This window comes from Heteronotia binoei, chromosome 19 (genome assembly GCF_032191835.1).
Source record: "Heteronotia binoei isolate CCM8104 ecotype False Entrance Well chromosome 19, APGP_CSIRO_Hbin_v1, whole genome shotgun sequence".
NCBI classification, from domain to species: domain Eukaryota; kingdom Metazoa; phylum Chordata; class Lepidosauria; order Squamata; family Gekkonidae; genus Heteronotia; species Heteronotia binoei.
The window spans coordinates 45,551,139-45,571,020 of record NC_083241.1 but is presented as its reverse complement, the minus strand read 5'-3'; the positions used below and the strand labels follow the sequence as shown (position 1 = coordinate 45,571,020).

At 59.6% G+C, this 19,882-nt stretch overlaps 3 protein-coding genes across 3 annotated transcripts; 2 read left to right on the top strand and 1 right to left on the bottom strand.

Annotated features, from left to right (window-relative positions):
• Nucleotides 1–524: 524 nt before the first annotated feature.
• PIGB (phosphatidylinositol glycan anchor biosynthesis class B) lies at nucleotides 525–6,078 on the top strand. The gene is made up of 12 exons (XM_060260105.1): nucleotides 525–612; nucleotides 1,431–1,576; nucleotides 2,105–2,212; nucleotides 2,907–3,014; nucleotides 3,128–3,258; nucleotides 3,620–3,760; nucleotides 3,852–3,915; nucleotides 4,002–4,213; nucleotides 4,527–4,591; nucleotides 4,757–4,973; nucleotides 5,273–5,453; nucleotides 5,763–6,078. Exons 5-12 carry the CDS (start codon nucleotides 3,191–3,193, stop codon nucleotides 5,907–5,909), a joined length of 1,095 nt encoding a protein of 364 aa, XP_060116088.1. The 5' UTR covers nucleotides 525–612; nucleotides 1,431–1,576; nucleotides 2,105–2,212; nucleotides 2,907–3,014; nucleotides 3,128–3,190; the 3' UTR covers nucleotides 5,910–6,078.
• On the bottom strand, nucleotides 6,069–18,374 carry CCPG1 (cell cycle progression 1). Its single transcript, XM_060260104.1, has 9 exons — nucleotides 18,300–18,374; nucleotides 18,127–18,202; nucleotides 17,288–17,414; nucleotides 15,285–15,373; nucleotides 14,938–15,157; nucleotides 12,105–12,362; nucleotides 9,143–9,255; nucleotides 7,478–8,856; nucleotides 6,069–6,758 (listed from the first exon to the last, which is right to left on the bottom strand). Exons 2-9 carry the CDS (start codon nucleotides 18,190–18,192, stop codon nucleotides 6,581–6,583), a joined length of 2,430 nt encoding a protein of 809 aa, XP_060116087.1. The 5' UTR covers nucleotides 18,193–18,202; nucleotides 18,300–18,374; the 3' UTR covers nucleotides 6,069–6,580.
• A 299-nt stretch (nucleotides 18,375–18,673) lies between these two features.
• PIERCE2 (piercer of microtubule wall 2) lies at nucleotides 18,674–19,098 on the top strand. The gene has a single exon (XM_060260103.1). It carries the CDS (start codon nucleotides 18,695–18,697, stop codon nucleotides 18,995–18,997), a length of 303 nt encoding a protein of 100 aa, XP_060116086.1. The 5' UTR covers nucleotides 18,674–18,694; the 3' UTR covers nucleotides 18,998–19,098.
• The last annotated feature ends 784 nt before the right edge of the window (nucleotides 19,099–19,882 follow it).

Here is a 19,882-nt window from a genome sequence, read left to right as displayed (position 1 = left end):
CTCTTCCTCGGGGCGGGCCGGGCCTCCTCCTCCTCCTCCTCGCGCGGCTGTCTTCCTCCTCCTCCTCGGGGCGGGGGGTCTGGCTCTCCTTACGGGGGGCCACGCAGAGTCTGCTCTGGACTTAGGCTTGGGCGGGCCGGGCCTCCTCCTTGCGCGGCTGTGGCGGGGGCGGGGCGGCTCCTTCCTCCTCCTCCGGGGGGGGCTGCAGGAGGGGCTTGTAGATGTAGACCCCGCTGGCCACGCCCAGGGCCGCCGCCATCACCGCCTCCGCCAGGCTCGGGCCCCGCCGCATCTTCCTCCCTCCCTCCCTCGGCTCGCGCGGCCTTCTCCAGCGGGCACTTCCGGCGCCTGGAGGCGGGACTTCCTGCGCGCTTCAGGACTGGGGGCGATGGGCGCGTGCGCGCGCACAGCCCTCCCCCTCCCCCAGCCGGAAGGCGCCCCCGCGACCCGCCACTCCCCTCCCGGAAGCGGGGCGACGGAGCCGGGCGGGCGACGTTGCCATGGGGACCGGGGCGGGAGGCGAGGGGAGCCCGGGCCCCCCCGTTCGCCTGCGGAAGCGGAAGTCGGCGCTTTATAAGCCCGCCCTTGGGGGCGCCGCGGGGCGGGGCTCCGGTGAGTGACTGGCGGGTGGCCCGCGAATGAAGAGGAAGGGGGGGGCTGAGTCGTCAGCAGCAACAGCCTCCCCTCCTCCCCCCCCCCCGTGGAGACGCAGCTCTCCTTGCAGCGTGGGGGGGGGGGGGCAGGCAGAGTCTGGTCTGGACTGAGGCTGCGTGTGGAGAGGGGGGGTGGGGGGTCTCTCCCCTCCCCCCCAGTGCTCAGGCCAGGGGGAGGGGCTTGAGTGGACGCAGCTCTCCTTGCAGGGGGGGGGCACGCAGAGTCTGGTCTGGTGGGGGGTGAATCTGGACAGACTGCGTGTGGAGAGGGGGGGTCTTCCTCCCGGGGGGTGAGGGGGTCTCCCTCCCCTCCCCCCCCCCAGTGCTCAGGCCAGGGGGAGGGGCTTGAGTGGACGCAGCTCTCCTTGCAGCGTGGGGGGGCACAGAGTCTGGTCTGGTGGGGGGTTCCTCCGGAGCCCTCCAGGCTGTTTCCCCCGTGGACGGGGTCTTCTGGCTCATGGCCCCCTGCGATTTTTTCTGGACCTCCGCTGTGACAGGCAGCAGGGGGTGGGGCAGCCCTTGCAGGCCACACCCTCCCCCTCCAGGAGGCTCAGCGGGGTGGGGGGTGTTCTGCTGCCCTTCCCGCAGTTTCCTCCTTCCCTGGGCCTGGGGGCGCTCCCTGCAGGTGGGCTTGCAGTGTCCAGATGGCGCCAGGGCTTGGGGGGGGGGGGCGTGTGCATTCAAGGCTTGGCTGTCAGCACTGTGAGGTGCAGCCATTGCTAGCCCCGGAGACTGACTGAGGACATGGCACGGCTGACCTCTTGGGCCTTTCTGCAGCCGTGCTGGGGGAAACTCTCGGCCTGGCCTTGTTCACCGTCTTCCTGAGGCTGCTCAACTGCCTTTTCGTCCAGACCAGTTTTGTCCCAGATGAGTACTGGCAGGCACTCGAAGTCGCCCATCGCCTGGTCTTCAAATATCCTTTTCTTATCTATCAGAGAGTAAAACCGGTGGGCATTTCCTCGAGGAGATGAAGGCCAATCCCATGGACGCTCACACAGAAGCAGAACTGGACTTTCTCCAGTGTAAACTCTCGGAGTGCACTGGGCCTTAGTCCCAATCTTGACAACGGCATCTCTTTTTTAGGAGCCCCAGCCCATGGGGTGGTGCTGGGGGTGTTTGTGGCAGAACTGGGGACTGGAACAAGAGCCTTCCCTGCCATGGGCAGCGTTGCCTGGCCCCAGAAGTGGGTTCAGGGCTGTGGCCTCCCGGAGTGTTTGTGTGTGGGGGGAGGGCCCAAAGTGTTTTGTGAATGGAATTCAGGGTGCCCCCCCCCAGGCCAGCCATGCAGTCCTTCTGGGTCAGTCAGTCTGTCGTGGCAGAAAGGAGCCCGAGAGTCCTGTGGGACCTTCGGAACAAGCGACATTTGTGGCTGCAGGGAGGGCAGCCGCGGCTCCCTTCTTTGGGTGCTTCTGTCATTTCGCAGCCTCCTTAATGCTGCTACGTATGGCTACTTGACCTGGGAGTGGAGCGAGGGGCTGCGGGGCTCCCTCTTCCCGCTCTTCTTTGCCGGCATCTATAAAGGGCTGCAGCTGTTCTCCAGGGATGAGGTGCAGTGGCTGGTGAGTGCAAACTCCTCTCTTTTCTTATGCCATCCTGTGTGTTTTGTGGCTGCAGGCAGATGGCCAGTGTTTGCGGGGTGGGGGTGCGGTGATTCCCCACTTTTAACAGGAAAGGGGAGCAAAACCACCATTCCTTTGGGACATGCCCAAGAGGCACCTTCTGGCTGGTGGGGTGAGGGGCTGCTTGTGCATTGCAACACCTCCCTTTGGAGGCAGGCAGGCAGGGGTTGGCTGCCTTGTCAGGAGGAGCTTGGTGCAGAAAAGCCCTGTTGCCCAAGAGCCTGGCCTGGCCAAGTGGAGAGATCCTTCTGAGCCAGCTGTTGTCTAGGAAGAGCTTGACTGATGCCTTGAGGTGTGCAGGGATCCTGAACCTCCCAAGCCAGAACATGCTGGGTCTGGGTTTCCAGACCTGTGTGACTTTGCTCCACATTTGTGGAGTGAGCTGCGTTTGCTAGGAAACAACTTGAAGGGAGTGGGGCCCAGGTGGAGTTTGGGAGGACCTGCGGGCTTGGGAAGGGGCTCGGCAAGCTCTGCCGGAAACCTAAAGTTGGGTGTTAGCAACCCTGAGGACTGCGGTGGAGAATACCGGCCCAGGGTCCTTGTGCTTCATGCCATCTTGTGAGTGATTCCTGCTTGCAGAGTTCAGGGTTAGTGGGAGCAGACTTGACAGTGGTATCCTCCCCCCACCCGGCAGATCTGGCTCCCGAGGCTCAGCCAGGCCCTCCTGGCCGCCCTGGCAGATGTGAAGCTCTACTCCTTTGCCAAGCGCCTGGAGAATGGCGAGAAGACGGCCAAGTGGGTGGTGAGTGGCGGCCTGGTTGTGGGCAGGGCCTTCTTCCACAGCAGGGCAGGGGGCAGGGAGGTGCCAGCCCTCCTGCCTGTTCCTCCTCTGCCCACGGCTGCTCTCCTTTGCAGTTGTTCTGCCAGCTGTGCTCTTGGTTTACCTGGTTCTGCTGCACCAGAACTCTGACCAACACCATGGAAACCGTTCTGGGCACTGTGGCTCTCTCCTACTACCCCATGGAAGGCACACAGCCGGGGAGCAGGTGAGAGAAGCTGGAGCTGAGAGACAGACAGAGAGCGCTCCTGAGTGGGGAAGAGAAGGAAGTCCAGGAGGCCACTGGGCTCTGCTTGCCCGCCCTCCTTTCTCAAGCCCCCCCAGGGGAAGGGGGCCTTCCCAGAGCCCCACTGGAGATGTTGTTGTTTCCACTCCAGGGTGGGAGTGACCCAGCTGCTGGGAGAAGCTGCTTTGAGAAAGGCGGCCTGAAGCCAGCCTCGGTCAGGAGGAGCACACAGGTTGAGGCCACTGCAGACACCTGCCTGCGGGGTTTGTGCAGCGGCCCCTGCTGTGGGGTCTGCTTCTCTGGGAAGCTGCCAGGAGGGGCTCATCCGCTCTGCTCTCCCCAGGGGGAAGTGCCTGGCCCTGGTGGCGCTGGCCTGCCTGGTGCGCCCAACCGCCCTCCTCCCCTGGACTCCGCTGCTGCTGCACCACTTCTGGCAAGAGCCTCAGAAGCAGCACCTGCTCCTGCACACCTGCCTCCCGCTGGGGTGAGAGGGGGGCCATGGAACAGCCCCAAGGGGATGGGGAGAGAAGGCACCTTGCTTGTGTCCTGAGCTGCTTTCTCTTCTCCCTTCGCAGGCTGGCTGCTTTCGGAGGCTCTCTCATAGTGGACCGGCTGTTCTTTGGCCAGGGGAGTTCATGGGCTGGAGGGACACCTGGTCTGGTCCCTTGACATGGGGAAGGGGGGGGGGTGCCATCAGGCCTGACTTGTGCTTCTCTCTCTTTCAGTGGGTCGTGGTTCAGCTGAACTTCTTGAAGTTCAATGTCCTTCACAACTTGGCCGCCTTCTATGGCTCCCACCCGTGGCACTGGTACTTCTCCCAGGGCTTGCCCGTGGTCCTGGGCGCCCACCTCCCCTTCTTCCTCCACGGCTGCTTCCACGCCCCAGCCAGGCAGCGAGTCTTGCTGGCAGCAGTGCTTTGGACAGTGGCAGTTTACAGGTGGGCTTTCTGCCTGGCAGAGGCCTCTTCCTTCCCTCCTGGCTTCCTCCCAGCAGCACCAGGGAATGGGCACTCTTGTGCTGGCAGAGCCCCAGGGGAGGGGGAGCAAGAGGCAGTAGTAAGGGAGTTCTGTACGAGCCGTCAGAGCCTCTCTTCCCTGGGGACACCCCAGAAGTCTCCTGGGGCCGGGAGGGAGAAGGGTAGCACCCACCTGAGAAGTGACTCATGGCAGAAAAGGGGGGGAGGTACCTCCCCTGGCACTGCCCGCCCGCTACATGACACCTCCCAGTGCCCGTCTTCTCTTTCTTTCCAGCACCCTGAGCCACAAGGAATTCCGCTTCATCTACCCCGTGCTGCCGTTCTGCATGGTGTTCTGTGGTAAGCCCTTCGGCTGGGACGTGGGCAGAGGGGCTCAGCTGCGCCCCCCCCCCCTCCTGTGCTGAGCAGCCAGGTCTCGGAGGCCCCCCCCCCCCCCGAGAAAAGCCCGATGCTTCCAAGAGGCACAAGCTGCCCTTTGTCCCTTGACTGGCCACCTCTGTGTAGGACAGTCTCTTCAGCGGCTGAGAAGATGGAGGCCGGCTGCCTGCGCCTTCCTGCTGGTCGCCAACCTGCTGCCTGCGCTCTACACGGGGCTGGTCCATCAGCGCGGCACCCTTGACGTCATGGGCTACCTGCGAGGCCTGTGCCCCACAGCTCCCGCCACAGCCCCCCCGGCTTCCGTCTTGATCCTGATGCCCTGTCACTCCACCCCTCACTACAGGTCAGCACTCGGGGCCATGCAGCAGCAGCTGCTGGGAGGGAGCATCTGCTCAGACTGGGGACTGGGGGGGAATGGAGCTGGCCACCTCCTGCCACACAGTGGCTGATCCGGGCACCCCCACGGCACGGTCTACAGTTGCAGGGGGCACTGTACCTTTATGATGGGCGTGGCCCGCGAGGGGGCAGTGGAATGGCCCCAAGAGGAGGCGGGGGCTCCGCCCCACACACATGCCATCTCTGAAGAAACCGGGAGGAGATGGGCCTCTGTCCCCCACAGTGACTCCACCCCCCCCCCCACAGCCACCTCCACTGCCTGCTCCCGCTGAGGTTTCTGGCGTGCCCCCCAGACCTGACAGGGAAGGCCAATTACATGGATGAAGCAGACCGGTTTTACACAGCCCCACAGCAGTGGCTCAGGGAGGAGTTTTCTAACACAACCCTGCTGCCCACTCATGTGGTCTTCTTCAATGTGCTGCTGCAGGTAAGAGAACCGCCCTTCCCTGTAGCTACACGTTTTGGAAGATGTTCAGGAGCCTGCAGGAAGATGCAGCAGGCCCCCCCCCAGGGCCCATCCTTCCTTCCTGCCTTCCTTCCACTGGGGGGTGCAGGGAGGAAGCAGCCCGCCCCCCCAGACCATGAGGCCACAAGAGGCGCAGCAGCAGCACCACTGCCCCGTTAGCAAAGGCTGCAATGTCCTGCACCTCCCAGGCTCCATCTACTCAAGCAGCAGTGACCATCTTTCCCGGTGCAGCTGCAAGGTCTGCCAATGGTGCCGTGTCCCCCCCCCCAGGACATTGCCTCCTTTCTGGCTGCGAATGGGTACAGCAGAGCCGCCACCTTCTTTCACACCCACCTCCCTCAAGGCCGAACCGGCAGCCACCTTTATGTCTACGAAAGGGATCCGGCCCAGCTCCGGGGAGGGTCAGCGGCCAGCTAGCGGCCCCAGCTCTCTTGGGACAGGACCTCTTACCAGCTCCGGAAAAGCTGCCCCCCTCCCTTTGCACCAGGTGGGCTCTTCTACAGAAAGTTTCCCAGAAGATGGTTGGGCTGCTTTTGATATCAGTTTTTTAAAATAAAATTTAAAAATCCCGTCGTCTCTTCGCCAACCACGTCTTTTATTGTTTCCTTCTACTGTTTGCAAATGTGCAGGAAATTTCAAATGCAAGTTAGGAGGCTGATCAGAAAGCACAGCAGCACACACACACCCCAAAGGCAAAGAGATCCCGCCCCAGTAACACAGAAACAAAGACACAATTACGAGACTGAGCTGATTCTGAACAGAAATGAGATGAATTTCACACACATCCCCCCCCCCCCATTCCTTGGACGTCAGGCCTGAAGCCAGGCTGTATTCTCGCATCCGCAAGGAAGCTCATTTTCCACACACCCCCACACATGAGCTCCTGCGTACCCTTGTTTATTGCAATAGTAGAAATGCAACCAATTTCAGATTTCCCAAGGCGGCGAGGCCAGGGCACGGAGAGGAAGAGAGAGAGAGACGGAGAAGCCCCGCTGGTCCGTGGGGAGAAGAGAGTCATGGGGGAGGCCAAACGGGGCACCCGCCCCCTCTGTCCTGGGCAGGCTGTGTTTGGCCACACAGCCACAGCGTCAGTATTTCGGATCCAAGGGCAGGTGGCCCCACTCAATCTCCACGTTCGCCACGTGCCGGCCATTGGCGCGCCCCGGTTTGTGCCACTTGCCTTCTCTCTCTTTTTTGTGGCGCTGCTGGTACTTCGAGGAAGGTCTTTCCTCCTGCTGGCTGAAAGAAGCCCTTCTCGGAGGCTGGCTGGAAGGGAAGGTGAGCAGGGTAGTTAAGGCTGTTCCTTGGTACCCACCCACACCTCACAGCCCAGGGAGGGCAAGCTAATCGGGACGGGAAAGCCCCCCCTGGCCCGTGAAGTCGCCTGTCCCTTTCTGTAAGCTCCCTTCAGAGCCAGCTTGGTGCACTGAATTGCGCGGACTCTTATCTGGGAGAAGCAGGCTTGATTCCCCACTCCTCCACTTGCAGCTGCTGGAATGGCCTTGGGTCAGCCAGAGCTCTGGCAGGAGTTGTCCTTGAAAGGACAACTTCTGTCAGAGCTCTCTCAGCCTCACCCACCTCACAGGGTGTCTGTTGTGGGGGAAGAAGATAAAGGACATTGTGAGCTGCCCTGAGTCTCTGATTCAGAGTGGAGGGAGGGAATATAAATTCAATATCATCTTCTTTACAGTGAAGAGTGTCCTGTACACCAGCACTGTCCCTCCTGCTGTAGCCCTAAAGGAGGGAAACCTGCAGCTCGAGGACTGCCCAACAACACAGCCAGGGTGGGAAAGGCCACTCTGTAGCTCTCTGGTCGGCACCCTCCGGCCTCCCCTGCCCAGATCTGCACCCCTCCTCTTAGAGAGCAGCGGACAAAGGGCAACCCAAAAAGCCTTCCCTCCCTCCTGGGGCGGAGGCAGCCTGCAGGACGGGGTGGGACCTGCTCTGCAGAGAGAGGCCTACACCCTCCCATCCCTCATACCCACCTGGGCCCCTGCTGAGGGGAGGGCTCATAGCGGAAGTAGTAGGTGTAGATGTAACTGTCCATGTCCTCAAAGACCCCCTCCTCCCTGTCCCGCTGGTACTCCTTCATGGCTTCAAGATAATCCTTGACGTCGCTGACAAAATCCGTGAAGAGCATCTGGTCATGGATGAAGACGCCGTTCTGGAAAAACTGACTGATGAAGCTGTCCAGTTCTCTCCAGTGATGGAAGTTGTCCACCTCTTGCTGCAAATATTTGTGCATTAACTGATTAAATTCATCTGCACGGATGGGATCCAGGACTCTGTTGAACAGGCTCAAAAACTCCTGGTGAGCACAGTCAAAAATGCCCGAACAGCCCTTGAGGACGGCCTGCCTCCTGCTGCTGCTGCCCCGCTCAGGCGCTCGCGGTCCCCGAGGGGGGCAACTCTCCTTGGCCCCCCGCCCCTCTCGGGACTCCCTCTGGCTGCCAGGGGCCCTGTAGGGCATGGGCTTGTGGGGGCCCGCTCTCGCTTTCCGGGGGGCCTCTTCCCTTTGTTCACCAGGCCGCCTCTTCTCCCCTTCCTCAAAGATGTTCTTTGTGGTGTCCTTGAAGTGCCTGAAAGTGGACTTGACTGAATCAGAGAATTTTCTCAAGTTCTCCTTGACGGCTTCTTTGGCCTGCTTAATTTTTTCTTTATGGTGTCTTACAAATTCCTTGGTGGAATTCTTCATGGCATCAAAAGTCTCCTTCACTGACCCAAAGAAGCTCGCTTTGCCCTTCTTTTTGGCTTTGCCGGCTCCCTTCCTGCCTGCCTTCGGTGGCCTTTCCGCTCGCTCTTGTTTGTCGGCCTGGTGGCCCTTGACTTCCACGTAGAGCTTTTCCCACAAGTCGGAGCGCTGCTGCTCAAAGCTCAGCTTCCTCTCCAGCTCCTCCAGCCTCCCTCGCAAGTCTTCTATCTCGGGGCTCTCCTCTTCTGGCAGATGCCCTGCGGCCGGGGGGGCCTGCTGCGAGCTCAGCTTGTCCAGCTCTTCCCGGAGGGTGACGGTCAGCTGCCGCTCCTTGTCCAGCTCCCGCCGCAGCATCTGGGCCTCGGTGAAGAGGGCTTTCTTCTGCTGCACGAAGCTCTGCCGCCGGTGCTTCTCCTCCTCCAGGTGGGCCTTCAGCTTCCGGTTCTCTGTCACTGCCAGATCAGGGCCGGAGCCTTTCAGGTTCTCCAGGTGCCTGATTTGCTCTCTCAGCTTCCGCAGCTCCTCCTGCAGCACAGCCAACGCCTGCTCTTCCCTCTCCAGCGCTTCTCGCAGGTGCCTGTTTTCCCAGGCCAGGCTCCACCTCTGCGACTCAAAGGACTTCTTCTCCAGCTCCGTGGAAAGCAAGCAGGTCGCCAGACCTTCCTTCAGTGACTGGGCAGAGACAGAAAACGGATTTGAGACACAAACACAGCGGAGGAGGACTGTTCAACCTACAGACACACTCAAAGAGCACCGGAGGCCTTCTCAGGGCAGTGGGGGGAACCTCCAACTCATCAAGGCACTGCCCCACATCCCTTAAGCCAAGACATGGCCTGCTCTGGGCCCACAGAAGGCTGGCCCGCTTCCTGTGCTGGACTCCGCTGACCTGCAAGCCCTGAACGCCACCCACTTGGCCTTGAAGCCTTCTGCCAGCCATGCTGGGGCAGGAGGGCCTCACCTGACAGTCGCCTCCCAGCTCCTGGCACTGCAGCAGGTGCTCCTTCATGTCCTGCAGCTCATCCTCGTGCGTCTTCTCCACCATCAGCTGCCGCTCTTGGATCTGAATCGTACCTTGAAAGAGAAAAGTCTCTCTTTTATCTGCTAAGGCAAGTGGGAAAGAAGGCAGCTCTGTCAGCAGGGAAAGTGGGGCTGTTTCCCGGAGGTCAGCACAGGGGGACCCGCCCCCCCCCCCCCCCCACACACACACTGGGTTTTGTCCTGGAGAGAGCTCTGCAGGCTGCAGCCAAGCAACCAGGACCATGATTGGGCTTCTAAACACACCCCAAGGGCCCCATTCATTTACACCCCCCTCGTGCCTCATGCATTCTGGAAGACAGCCAAGTCACAGCACTCCAATAGCAGCATCAGCACGGGCAAGACACCCCCCTTGGGAAACGTCACACACATTTCTTTTAATGCAAGGCTGAGCGAATCAGTCAAACCAGTCCGATTAGCAAGAAGCCAGTTGTGTGCACCGTGTGATTGCACACATCCTGACACCCGTGGGACAAAAGGGAACTTGCAAAACGCCGCTCATATCTGGCACACAAGCACAAAGGACAAGTTGGCCTCCTGGAAGAGGCTGGAAAGCAGGTTTTCAGGCATTGCAGACAGCCTCCACCCGCATCAGGGCCAGGCCAGCACGGCTGCTGCGTGATACCCCCCCCCCACTGTGACCCAGCCTGTGGCGGAGTAGGAGGGCGAGGGGAAAGAGGCATGCAAGGGCAGCCAGGCACACCGACACAGGGGGAGCCCCTTACCATCAAGAAGCCCTGAAAACAGAGTAAGGGACACAGGTGAGACGTTGTGCAGCCCTGAGCCAGAGAGAGCCGGGAAACCTCCATCTCCTCCAAGTGCTGCTGTCCGCCCCGGGACACGGAAGCTGCTCAGGCAAGGTGGAGGGGGCCCCTCAGCAGAGGTGATGCCTCCCCCAGCAACCAAAGGGGTTGGGGATATGGTGGGGCTCAGCACTGTGAGGCCGGGCCCAAGCAGCTCCCCTCCCCACCCCCCGACCAGTGAGCGCCCTGCAAACAGCCGCTGAGTGAGATGGGCAGGGGAGGCACCCAACCGAGGCCTGGACAGTGCGGGTGACAGGCCTAAAGGGCCACCTTCGCAATCCACGGCTGGGGGGGGGGGCACATTTCTTTTGAGCTGTCTCTGGAGGTCAGGCTAGCTGGAGAAATGGGGGCGGGGCTGCAAGGCCAAGCAGGGAGAAGACGACTGCAGCTTTATACCCCCCCCCCTTCTCTCTGAATCAGAGTCTCAGAGCAGCTCACAACCTCCTTGATCTTCGTCCTCCACAACAGACACCCTGGAGAGGGCTCTCACAGCAGCTGCCCTTTCAAGGACAACCTCTGCCAGAGCTATGGCTGACCCAAGGCCATTCCAGCAGCTGCAAGTGGAGGAGTGGGGAATCAAACCCGGTTCTCCCAGATAAGAGAGCTATGGCTGACCCAAGGCCATTCCAGCAGCTGCAAGTGGAGGAGTGGGGAATCCAACCCGGTTCTCCCAGATAAGAGAGCTCTGGCTGACCCAAGGCCATTCCAGCAGGTGCAAGTGGAGGAGTGGGGAATCACACCCCGTTCTCCCAGATAAGAGAGCTCTGGCTGACCCAAGGCCATTCCAGCAGCTGCAAGTGGAGGAGTGGGGAATCCAACCCGGTTCTCCCAGATAAGAGAGCTCTGGCGGACCCAAGGCCATTCCAGCAGCTGCAAGTGGAGGAGTGGGGAATCAAACCCGGTTCTCCCAGATAAGAGAGCTCTGGCTGACCCAAGGCCATTCCAGCAGCTGCAAGTGGAGGAGTGGGGAATCAAACCCCGTTTTCCCAGATAAGAGCTCTGGCTAACCCAAGGCCATTCCAGCAGCTGCAAGTGGAGGAGTGGGGAATCAAACCCGGTTCTCCCAGATAAGAGAGCTACGGCTGACCCAAGGCCATTCCAGCAGCTGCAAGTGGAGGAGTGGGGAATCCAACCCGGTTCTCCCAGATAAGAGAGCTATGGCTGACCCAAGGCCACTCCAGCAGCTGCAAGTGGAGGAGTGGGGAATCAAACCCGGTTCTCCCAGATAAGAGAGCTATGGCTGACCCAAAGCCATTCCAGCAGCTGCAAGTGGAGGAGTGGGGAATCAAACCCGGTTCTCCCAGATAAGAGAGCTATGGCTGACCCAAAGCCATTCCAGCAGCTGCAAGTGGAGGAGTGGGGAATCAAACCCGGTTCTCCCAGATAAGAGAGCTATGGCTGACCCAAGGCCACTCCAGCAGCTGCAAGTGGAGGAGTGAGGAATCAAACCCGGTTCTCCCAGATAAGAATCCGCACACTTAACCACTACACCAAACTGGCTCTCTCATATATATCCCACCCTCTACTCTGAATCTGAGCGGTTTACAATCTCCTTTCCCTTCCTCCCCCACAACAGACACCCTGTGGGGTGGGTGGGGCTGAGAGGGCTCTCACAGCAGCTGCCTTTTCAAGGACAACTCTGCCAGAGCCATGGCTGACCCAAGGCCATTCCAGCAGCTGCAAGTGGAGGAGTGGGGAATCAAACCCGGTTCTCCCAGATAAGAGAGCTTTGGCTGGCCCAAGGCCATTCCAGCAGCTGCAAGTGGAGGAGTGGGGAATCCAACCCGGTTCTCCCAGATAAGAGAGCTCTGGCTGACCCAAGGCCATTCCAGCAGGTGCACGAGGAGGAGTGGGGAATCCAACCCGCTTCTCCCAGAGAAGAGTCCTCAACACCAACCTACATCAGCCTGGCCAAGGCCTTCTGGTCCTGCCCACTTCCTTCCCCTCACTCCTCCCAAGGATCCAGGTGGGCCAGTGCATCTCCCCGAGCCTCAAGGGCTCCTCTCTGGGCAGGAGGCAGACCTCTCCCGCTGCTCTCAAGGCAGGCTCCTCCCACCCCCGCAGGACCACCGCAGGGCTCACCATAGAAATGGCCAAAGCCCATGCTGACCGCAATGACCAGGGCGAGGATGATGCAGCGGTTCAGGCCGCTGCTAAAGTGGTGCTTGCGGGAGGGCTCGGCCTCCGGTTCCTCGGCCTCCTGCTTGGGAGGCGGCACATCTTCCGACTCGGAACTGGAGACCAGCCTCTTCTTGGCCCGCCGGCGCCGCAGGGTGGGGCTGGAGCCGTTGCTGGTTTCGTCACTGCTCGACTCTTCGCCGTTCGGGTGAGGCGGGAAGACTGGAGAGAGGAAGCACAAGCCCTGGCCGTGAGTGAGTGGGGGAAGAAGGGCTGCCCGGCCCCCAAACCCATCCAGGCAGGAGGGGGAAATGCTGCTGCAGGACGAGACCAACCCTTCTCAAGGCTGCCGGGGCCCACTGAACAAACCACGGGGCTTCTGCCTTCCGAAAGACAGAGGGAGCCCAACCCACGGCCGGACTGCTCACTGGCGCCCCCCTGCTCTGCTCAGCTCCTCCTCAGCAGGAGGCCACAAGGGGCATCACTTCAGGCCCCTCCTCCATAGGGAGAGGTGTGGGGAGGAGGCATCCATGCTCACAGCTGCACCCAGGGCTCCAGCAGCCAAACACCTGGCAGGACACAGCCCCAGTCCACCGGGCTCCCCAGGGAAGAGCAGGAACACCCCACAAGCTGCCCAGAAGGAAGCCAGCCACACCCCACAAGCAGGGAGGCCCTTCAGGGGCACAAACACAGACCCCACGGCAAACAATCTAACATGGCAGAAGACACCACAGGCATGCTGGTCCTCCGCAAAGGTTAAAACCCCGATGAAGACCTCCCCCCCTACCCCCAGCACAGCCACGAACAGACGGCTGGCTGCCTCTGGGCTCCCAACTCCCACTGGGACGGCCTCCCCCCTCCCCACCCAGGCCTGCTTTCTCACGGGCTTTCAATAAGAGCCTCTCCAGAGGGGAAAAGAGTCCATCCCATTCAGGAGCCCTGCCCACTCTGAGGGGCTCCTCCTCAGTTGACCCCCCCACCCACCGCCCAGGGACTCTGTAAGCCACAGAGGGGAAGGAGACCAGGCCCTTTGCAGGACGCCAGGCGGGCACTGCCAGCCAGATGCCCGTTTGGGCACGGACCAGTCAAGCACTGGCACCTCCCTTTCTCCCAGGCACTGGGAGCCCATCTTAGGGCCCTTCATCCCACCTCCTGTGCCAGGCACACTCTTCAGGCCACCCCCCCCCACCGCCTCCTCCACAGGGTGGCCTCTCCTCTCTGAACCGCTGCTCAGACTGGCCCTCTGGGTGTGGAGGGTCCTTTGGGTGCATGGGGGGGGGGGTCTGCCCTGAATCTCCTTGGGTTTCTGCTGCTGGCCGCCTGACTGTGCAGCCTTGGGAATCCCGGCCTGTGAGGAGGAAGGGGGCTGCCCAAGGCACACGAGGCTGCTCTGCTGCTGGGCGGGGAGGCACTTTGCGGGGTTGTCTTAGCAAGAGTCGGGGCAGCTTCCAACTCCCACTCGTGAGCAAGACTGATCTCCCTGCCAATACTGCACTGGGCTCTGGTGGCACGCCTCTCAGCTTGGTGTTTTGCCCAGCACTGCACCTGTTGAGCTCCCCCAGCTCTGCTGACTTGCTTTTGGGAACTCCCTCCCCCTCGCCTTGCCTTGCCCTACCCTCGCCTCCTTCCCCCCTCCAGCTCCAGCAGCCTCTGCGCAGCCACAGGCCACCCAGCCAGCCAGCCACAAGCCACTCCAGACAGCACGCACCACCTGGGAAGGGGAAGGCACCGGCTGCCCTGCGCCCGCACAGCGGCTCTCCCCAGCCTCGCACACACTTGGGTATCTTCCTCAGCAGCTTCTGCAACCACATGGCTTGGGCGTGCGGAACAGAAAGAAGAGACTTAAGGCCGGACCGTGCGGGAAGTGCAGCTGCACCCATGGAATTACTCGGACGACTGGGGGAGGCAGGAAGCACTGGCCACAGCTCCACCCCCAGCCCTCGCTCCATCTGATCCTCGGGTTCCTGGGGGGCCCCTCTTCTCCTTGCCAGGAGAGGAGCAGCTGCCTTTCTGTCCGTCAGAAATCCCAAGAAAGGGATGGCTGGAAGGAACCCCTGCTTCCCTGGCTTCCAGCTGTGCTGTTGCAAGGAAGATCCGCCCCCCTCTGCATAGGCAAGAAGTACCTGGGCAAGCCCAAGAAGAGGAAATGCCCAGGGAGGGGCAGCTGGAGGCTGGGGAAGCCCAGCCACAGTTGGGACTGGAAACACAGGAAAGACTTGGGGAATTATGCCTTTGGAAACACGGGGTTTTTTTTAATGAGCTGTGATTAGTAAAGAAAGGCTCTTCATGAGTTCATAGACCCAGCAAGGGAACTGGAACAGTCAGCAGAGCAGAGGTCTGTCTGGTACAGGCTGAACCGCAGCCCCCGTTCCTGATCAGTGCACAAGACCAGGATGTGGCTCCAGGTAAAAGGGGTCCACTCCAGCTGCCTTTCCAGATGTCTTTCCACAAGCAGCAAAGGCCAAATGAGCTGCGTTAGTGTCTCACTTCTCCTTCACTCCCACCGCTGTGAAACAGGCTTTGCATTTGTCATTTGGACCCTGGGCTCTCCCCCTCTGACTTCCCTCTCCTCCTTGCATCCCTTTGTCTGCCAATCCCAGCCACCCTGAGAGCCAAGCCACAGCAGCACGAAGGCGAGGCTGCCCAGACACCCCACCCCCTCCCCAGCCAGGCAAGGGGGGGGGGGCCCTGCCACAGAGTTGCTGCCTCAAGTCTCCGCAGAAGGCAGGGTATGAGCCGCTGCATCACCTCCGCTGACCAACCCGGGTTTCCAGAGATGCACAAGCACTTCCCATACCTGCTTCAGGCCGACAAAACGTGTACTGGCTGCTAGAAGATGTGCCCATGTGGAAATCTTCTGAGATGGGGACTTCCTCCTCCTCCTCCTCCTCCCCCATGGAGGCTTCTTCTGGGCTTCCGAGTTCTTCAATCTTAGGCGTCTCCAGGGTAACAATATCGGAATCATCACTAACCGCCCCCACGCAAGAACCTTCCTCCAGCAATTTCTCTCTCTCACCCTAAGGAGCAATGGAAAAGGGCCGTCATGACACAGAAGAGGGCTCCAGGAGATTGCGCATTTTACAAAAGGCAGTGCTTTGCTTTTCTCTTCTCATGAACCTCTGCACCAGCAGGGCCACAGGTCACGTGACTCACCTCTGCAGCTGGCAGGAGGAGCTCGGAGGGGGGCCCACTCGGATCTACCACTGGCGAAGCAGCATTTGTGCCAGATTCAGCTATGAGGACAAAAATTGAACATGGACAGAGTAAAGAGGTCAAACTTCAAAACACCAGAACACGGGCCTTTTCAGCCGCGGCTCCTGCACTGTGGAACCAGCTTCCGGAGGAAGTGCGGGCCCTGCGGAACCTTGACCAGTTCCGCAGGGCCTGCAAGACCGCCCTTTTCAGACAAGCCTATATTGATATCGACTGCTGAGTTGCTAGGAATAAAGAACCGCCATCTATAATACGATTACGGAACTATCTAAACTGGCAGAACCAGCGCCAAACAATTTTATTGCTGCCAGATACATTTAATGTAATTTGAACTATGTATTTTAACTTAATTAACTGGTTTTTATGTTTAATTTCCTTTTTAATTGTTAAACTTAAAGTTTTATCTATTTATGTTAATCGTGTGAAATGTTGTTAGCTGCCCTGAGCCGCCTAGGCGGGGAGGGCGGGATATAAATAAAATCTATTATTATTATTATTATTATAAAAAAATTAATGCCATTTTATCTACATTGTGTGCTGTGTGTGGGTGAGTCACACACAGAGAGCCACTGTGCAAAAAAGTGCACGATTTCTAACATTTTTTTCCAGCAATAAAGAAGACAGGCAACACTGGGGGTGGCCATCTGACTAAGTCGACTGACCAGTCTAAGGGTGGCAGGGAGTTAAAACGCATAAGCAGAACGAAGACATGCACTTCAGGCATCAACAGACCTGACATTTACGCCAATTGTAACAACAAAAGAGTGAACCGTGATGATGACAGAAGAACTCAGATTCAAAAATGAAAGCGCTGCAAGATTTAGTAAAGTCAGGGAATGTTCACTGAAATGCTTTCACCTTGGAAAACCCAGGGCCCCCTACAGGCAGGAAAGGTTCTAAAATGAAGCAGGAAAAAACCTCCAAAGAGCAGCCAGTTTTTACCAAATGGAAGAGTCTTCTTGAGGCTGCAGCGGACTCTGCTGCCAGGCAAATGCCCCTCCTTTCTGCCCGAGGGAAGCAGCCACCTCCGCAGTGCCACTGGGGGCAGCAGAGAGCAGGATTTGACCTCTGCCATCTCTATGCGACAATATTTAACCAGCCAATTGACCGGCCTGCCAACACTCACGTCAAGCAGAAGAATAGAAGCAGATCTTCCGTCCAGCGTTTCCATTAGCTCTGCAGTGTCACAGAAACTGACTTTTTCCATGACGGCTTTTGGGCCTTTAAAAACTTCCAGTTTCATTCTGAGATATTCTCCCCACCCAGCAGGCCTGCCAGTTTCAGAGCCACCAACATTTCATTTGCAGCACCTCAGAGTGAGTCTGGCTCAGTTACGCAGCTGGATTCAAGTCCAGGAACCCCTTAAAGACCAAGAAGATTGAAGGGGGGATGTACAAAATCTTTTTGGTCCCTCAGGTGCTGCTGGCCTGGAATCCAGGTATTCTACTGCAGAGCAGCCTCATTTCTGCCCTCTGCATTTACTGGCTTTATGATGTCATTAATATTTTGTAACACCACAGAGGCTGCGAGGACAAAAGACGCTGCCCCCTTGCAAGATGGCCCCTGCCCCTACGAGAGAGGAGTGGAAGGGCTGTCTGGACAACAACCTCCTCTTGCTTCCTGCTGGGAGAAACTCTTGGGTGTTGAGCTCAGGAGCAACAGCTACACAGAGTGACCCTCCTCCAGAAATCTGCTCATTCTAGTCCTCAGCCCAGAAAACTCCTTTGCCTTCCAAGCAGGCCGCAGAGCTTTATACTCCCCCCACTCCCAGTTCATACCTTCAGAGATTACCGAGGGCACTAACACGCCCAGGGTCTCCTGAACCATCCTGCAGAGCACTTTCCACCTCGTGACACATAGCGGGCTCCAGGGGCCTCTGGATACCCTCGTGGGAGTTGGGGAGGGCAGCTGGTCCCACCCTCCCCAGCTCTTACCTTGCAAGGCCACCAGCTCCTCTTGCTGCTGCTCTTCTGGCACGAGCGTCACTGATTCTTCAGAGCCCAGCTCCACAGCATCACTTGGCCCTTCGTTTCCAGAGGCCAAGGCCTCCACATCAGAGCCCTGGGGGGGAAGGGGCAGCACTACGCTGAATCCTTTGGGGCCAGTGGCCTCTAGCTCAGCCCCTCCCAGCCCGTGCACTGCTAAGAGCTGCGGCTATCTGGCAACAAATAAAGCCCTCTGCAAGCTTACAGTGCCCTGTCCAGCAGGGAGGGGAGAAGAGGTTGCTGGTTGCGTCTTTGCTCTCTTCCAACCCCCCGGGGGTGCTGGGGCCATGGAACACTGCTGAACATACCTGAAGCTGCCTTCTAGTGGATCAGACCATCAGCTGATCGAGGCTGGTCTCGTCTGCTTAGACTAGCTGTGACTCTCCAGGGTCTCAGACAAAAAAGGTCCCCCCCCCACTGCCTTATCCTTCACCTGGAGATGCCGGGATTGAACCTGGGACCTTCTCCCCGCCAAACAGAGAGGCCCTCCCCTCCGCTCATGTTTCTGTGGGAACAGCCAACTGCTTGCTCTCAGACGAGGCTGCCTGCTGGATCTCTGCATCTGTCTGCGCTCGGGGACAACTTCCTGTCCGGAACCATGAACACCAGAGGCCGGAGGTGCCACTCAACAAATGAGAGCTCTCAGGGCGGCTGAAGGGAGCCCCGCGCATGGCACCAGGGCAGCATCTGGCTGCATGCAGAGGGCAGGGCAGGGCTGTGCACACCAGTGCTGGCCTCTCCCGCCTCCCTCGCAGGCCCAGGAAAGCAGCCGGGGGGGGGGTCTGTACCTCGTGGTTGAGGACGGTCCACCCGCAGGAGGAGGAGGAGTCGCTGTCGCTGGAGGTCTCCGACATGGCGGCGGCGCTGGAAGCAAAGCGGGGGGGGGGGGTCAGGCGGGGGACTCCTCCCCCTCGCAGGCCCCGCCCCCCCTCCCTCCCCCCCCTCGCGGGGCGCTGCTTACCGGCGGGCCCGGCCTGAGGAGACGGGCGGGGGCTGAGAGGCAGCTCCTTCCTTCCTTCCTTCCTTCGCAGAAACAACAAACAGCCACCCGGAAGGGCGACGGGGCGCCTGCGCCTCCTCCGGCCCTCCCGATGCACCCTGGGAAGCGTAGTCCTGACGCCGCCGGGGCCGCGGCAGGCCCATCCGCCGGCCGACTACCAGCCCCAGGAGGCAGCGGGCGGGAAGGGCGGGGCCGCCGGCGGAAGAGCCGTGAGGGCACAGAGAGCGGCGCGGCTGAGGCGGTTGCCCTGGCAACGCGAGCCCTAGCAACGGCCCCGGCTGAGGAGGGAGGAGCCGTTGCCCGCCCCGCCCCCTGCCAGGTGCGGCCTGCTCACCTTGCGCTCTCACCTGCAGGCCATGGACGCCTCTCCGCAGCCCGGGCCCTGCGCCAGCCCCGGCAACCCCGTCTTCTCCTGCATGCTGAAGGGCGCCACGCTCACCACCGCCCACAAGGCCCAGCTGCTGCTCTACAGGACCACCTCCGGGGACTACGGGGCTGTGCCCCTCACCGCACCCCTGGCCCCCTGCCGCTACCACCCCCGGGACAACGCCTTCACGGACCACCTGCTTGCTTGCGGCAAGGCGCACTACAGCGGCATTAACACCAGCCTGGACAAAAGCAGGGTGGATGACAACACCGATATTATAAACCTTTCATGAGGAGCCCCTCTGCGCCACCTTCTATCAGAAGCCCCCCCCCCCCCCCGTTTAGCTTTAGCTGTTCATTTGCCACGCAAAGTAAATCTACTTGAGATTGGAAAGGCTAAACTAGTCAGATATGTTTATTTCAGTTATCTACAAATACAAGTATCTCAGCTTGCGGGGGGGGGGGGAAGTGGAGATGACTGGGGAAAGCAACCTCAAACCACCCCATAAAAAGTCTGCCAAGAAAACATTGTGATGCAACATCACCCCGTGGGTCAGGTGCTTGCACCTTTTTACAATTATCGCAGTCCTCAGATTCTGAACCACACTGACAGATCAAGGGACTCAAGCCTCTGCCATGGCCCTACTTTAGAGTGCCCATGTGGGGGGGGGGGCTCACACGGCTGAACCCTCCTGCACATGAAACCAGGAGCTCCTGTGGGCAGGGCAATCCATCCAAGTCCGGGCAGCACGAGGGAAGAGCAAGGGCACCGTGGCCACCACTTGATTCCTTCCAGCCTTCTGGCTCTAAGCAAGTGGCGTCTCTGGAAACACAGAGGCCAAGCAGGCATCTGCCCTGACCCACCTGAGGGGGAGAGCAAATACTGCTGTCATTCTCATCCCTCGCAAGAGGGCTGCGTGAGTTCTCATAGGCCCTTCCATTAATCCACCTTCTGCCACCACCAGCAGAATCCAGATACGAGGGAGGAGACTGCTGGAGTGGAGGAACGCTGATTATGCTGGGAATGGATTTTTCCAAGTATCAGCTTTTGAATAACTGATTCCAAGTGTCAACTCTCACAGATCAGAATTTGGTTCTTAGAAAACAGCTAACATTTTCACTTTATTGAAGTGCTGTGCTGTATGTTCCAGAACAATGTAGACTCCGGGTTACTTCAT

What these genes read in the sequence shown, in the direction of transcription:
- PIERCE2 (XM_060260103.1), top strand. Translation starts at nt 18,695, where the DNA reads ATGGACGCCTCTCCGCAGCCCGGGCCCTGCGCCAGCCCCGGCAACCCC.
- CCPG1 (XM_060260104.1), bottom strand. Translation starts at nt 18,192, where the DNA reads ATGTCGGAGACCTCCAGCGACAGCGACTCCTCCTCCTCCTGCGGGTGG. An exon ending in CAGCTGCAGAGGTGAGTCAC is followed by an intron (nt 15,158 to 15,284) that starts GTGACCTGTGGC and finishes ATTGCTCCTTAG; the next exon opens with GGTGAGAGAGAGAAATTGCT. An exon ending in TCCCCTCAGCAGGGGCCCAG is followed by an intron (nt 6,759 to 7,477) that starts GTGGGTATGAGG and finishes CTTCCCTTCCAG; the next exon opens with CCAGCCTCCGAGAAGGGCTT.
- PIGB (XM_060260105.1), top strand. Translation starts at nt 3,191, where the DNA reads ATGGAAACCGTTCTGGGCACTGTGGCTCTCTCCTACTACCCCATGGAA. An exon ending in CACTCCACCCCTCACTACAG is followed by an intron (nt 4,974 to 5,272) that starts GTCAGCACTCGG and finishes CCCCCCCCACAG; the next exon opens with CCACCTCCACTGCCTGCTCC. An exon ending in TCTTCAATGTGCTGCTGCAG is followed by an intron (nt 5,454 to 5,762) that starts GTAAGAGAACCG and finishes CCCCCCCCCCAG; the next exon opens with GACATTGCCTCCTTTCTGGC.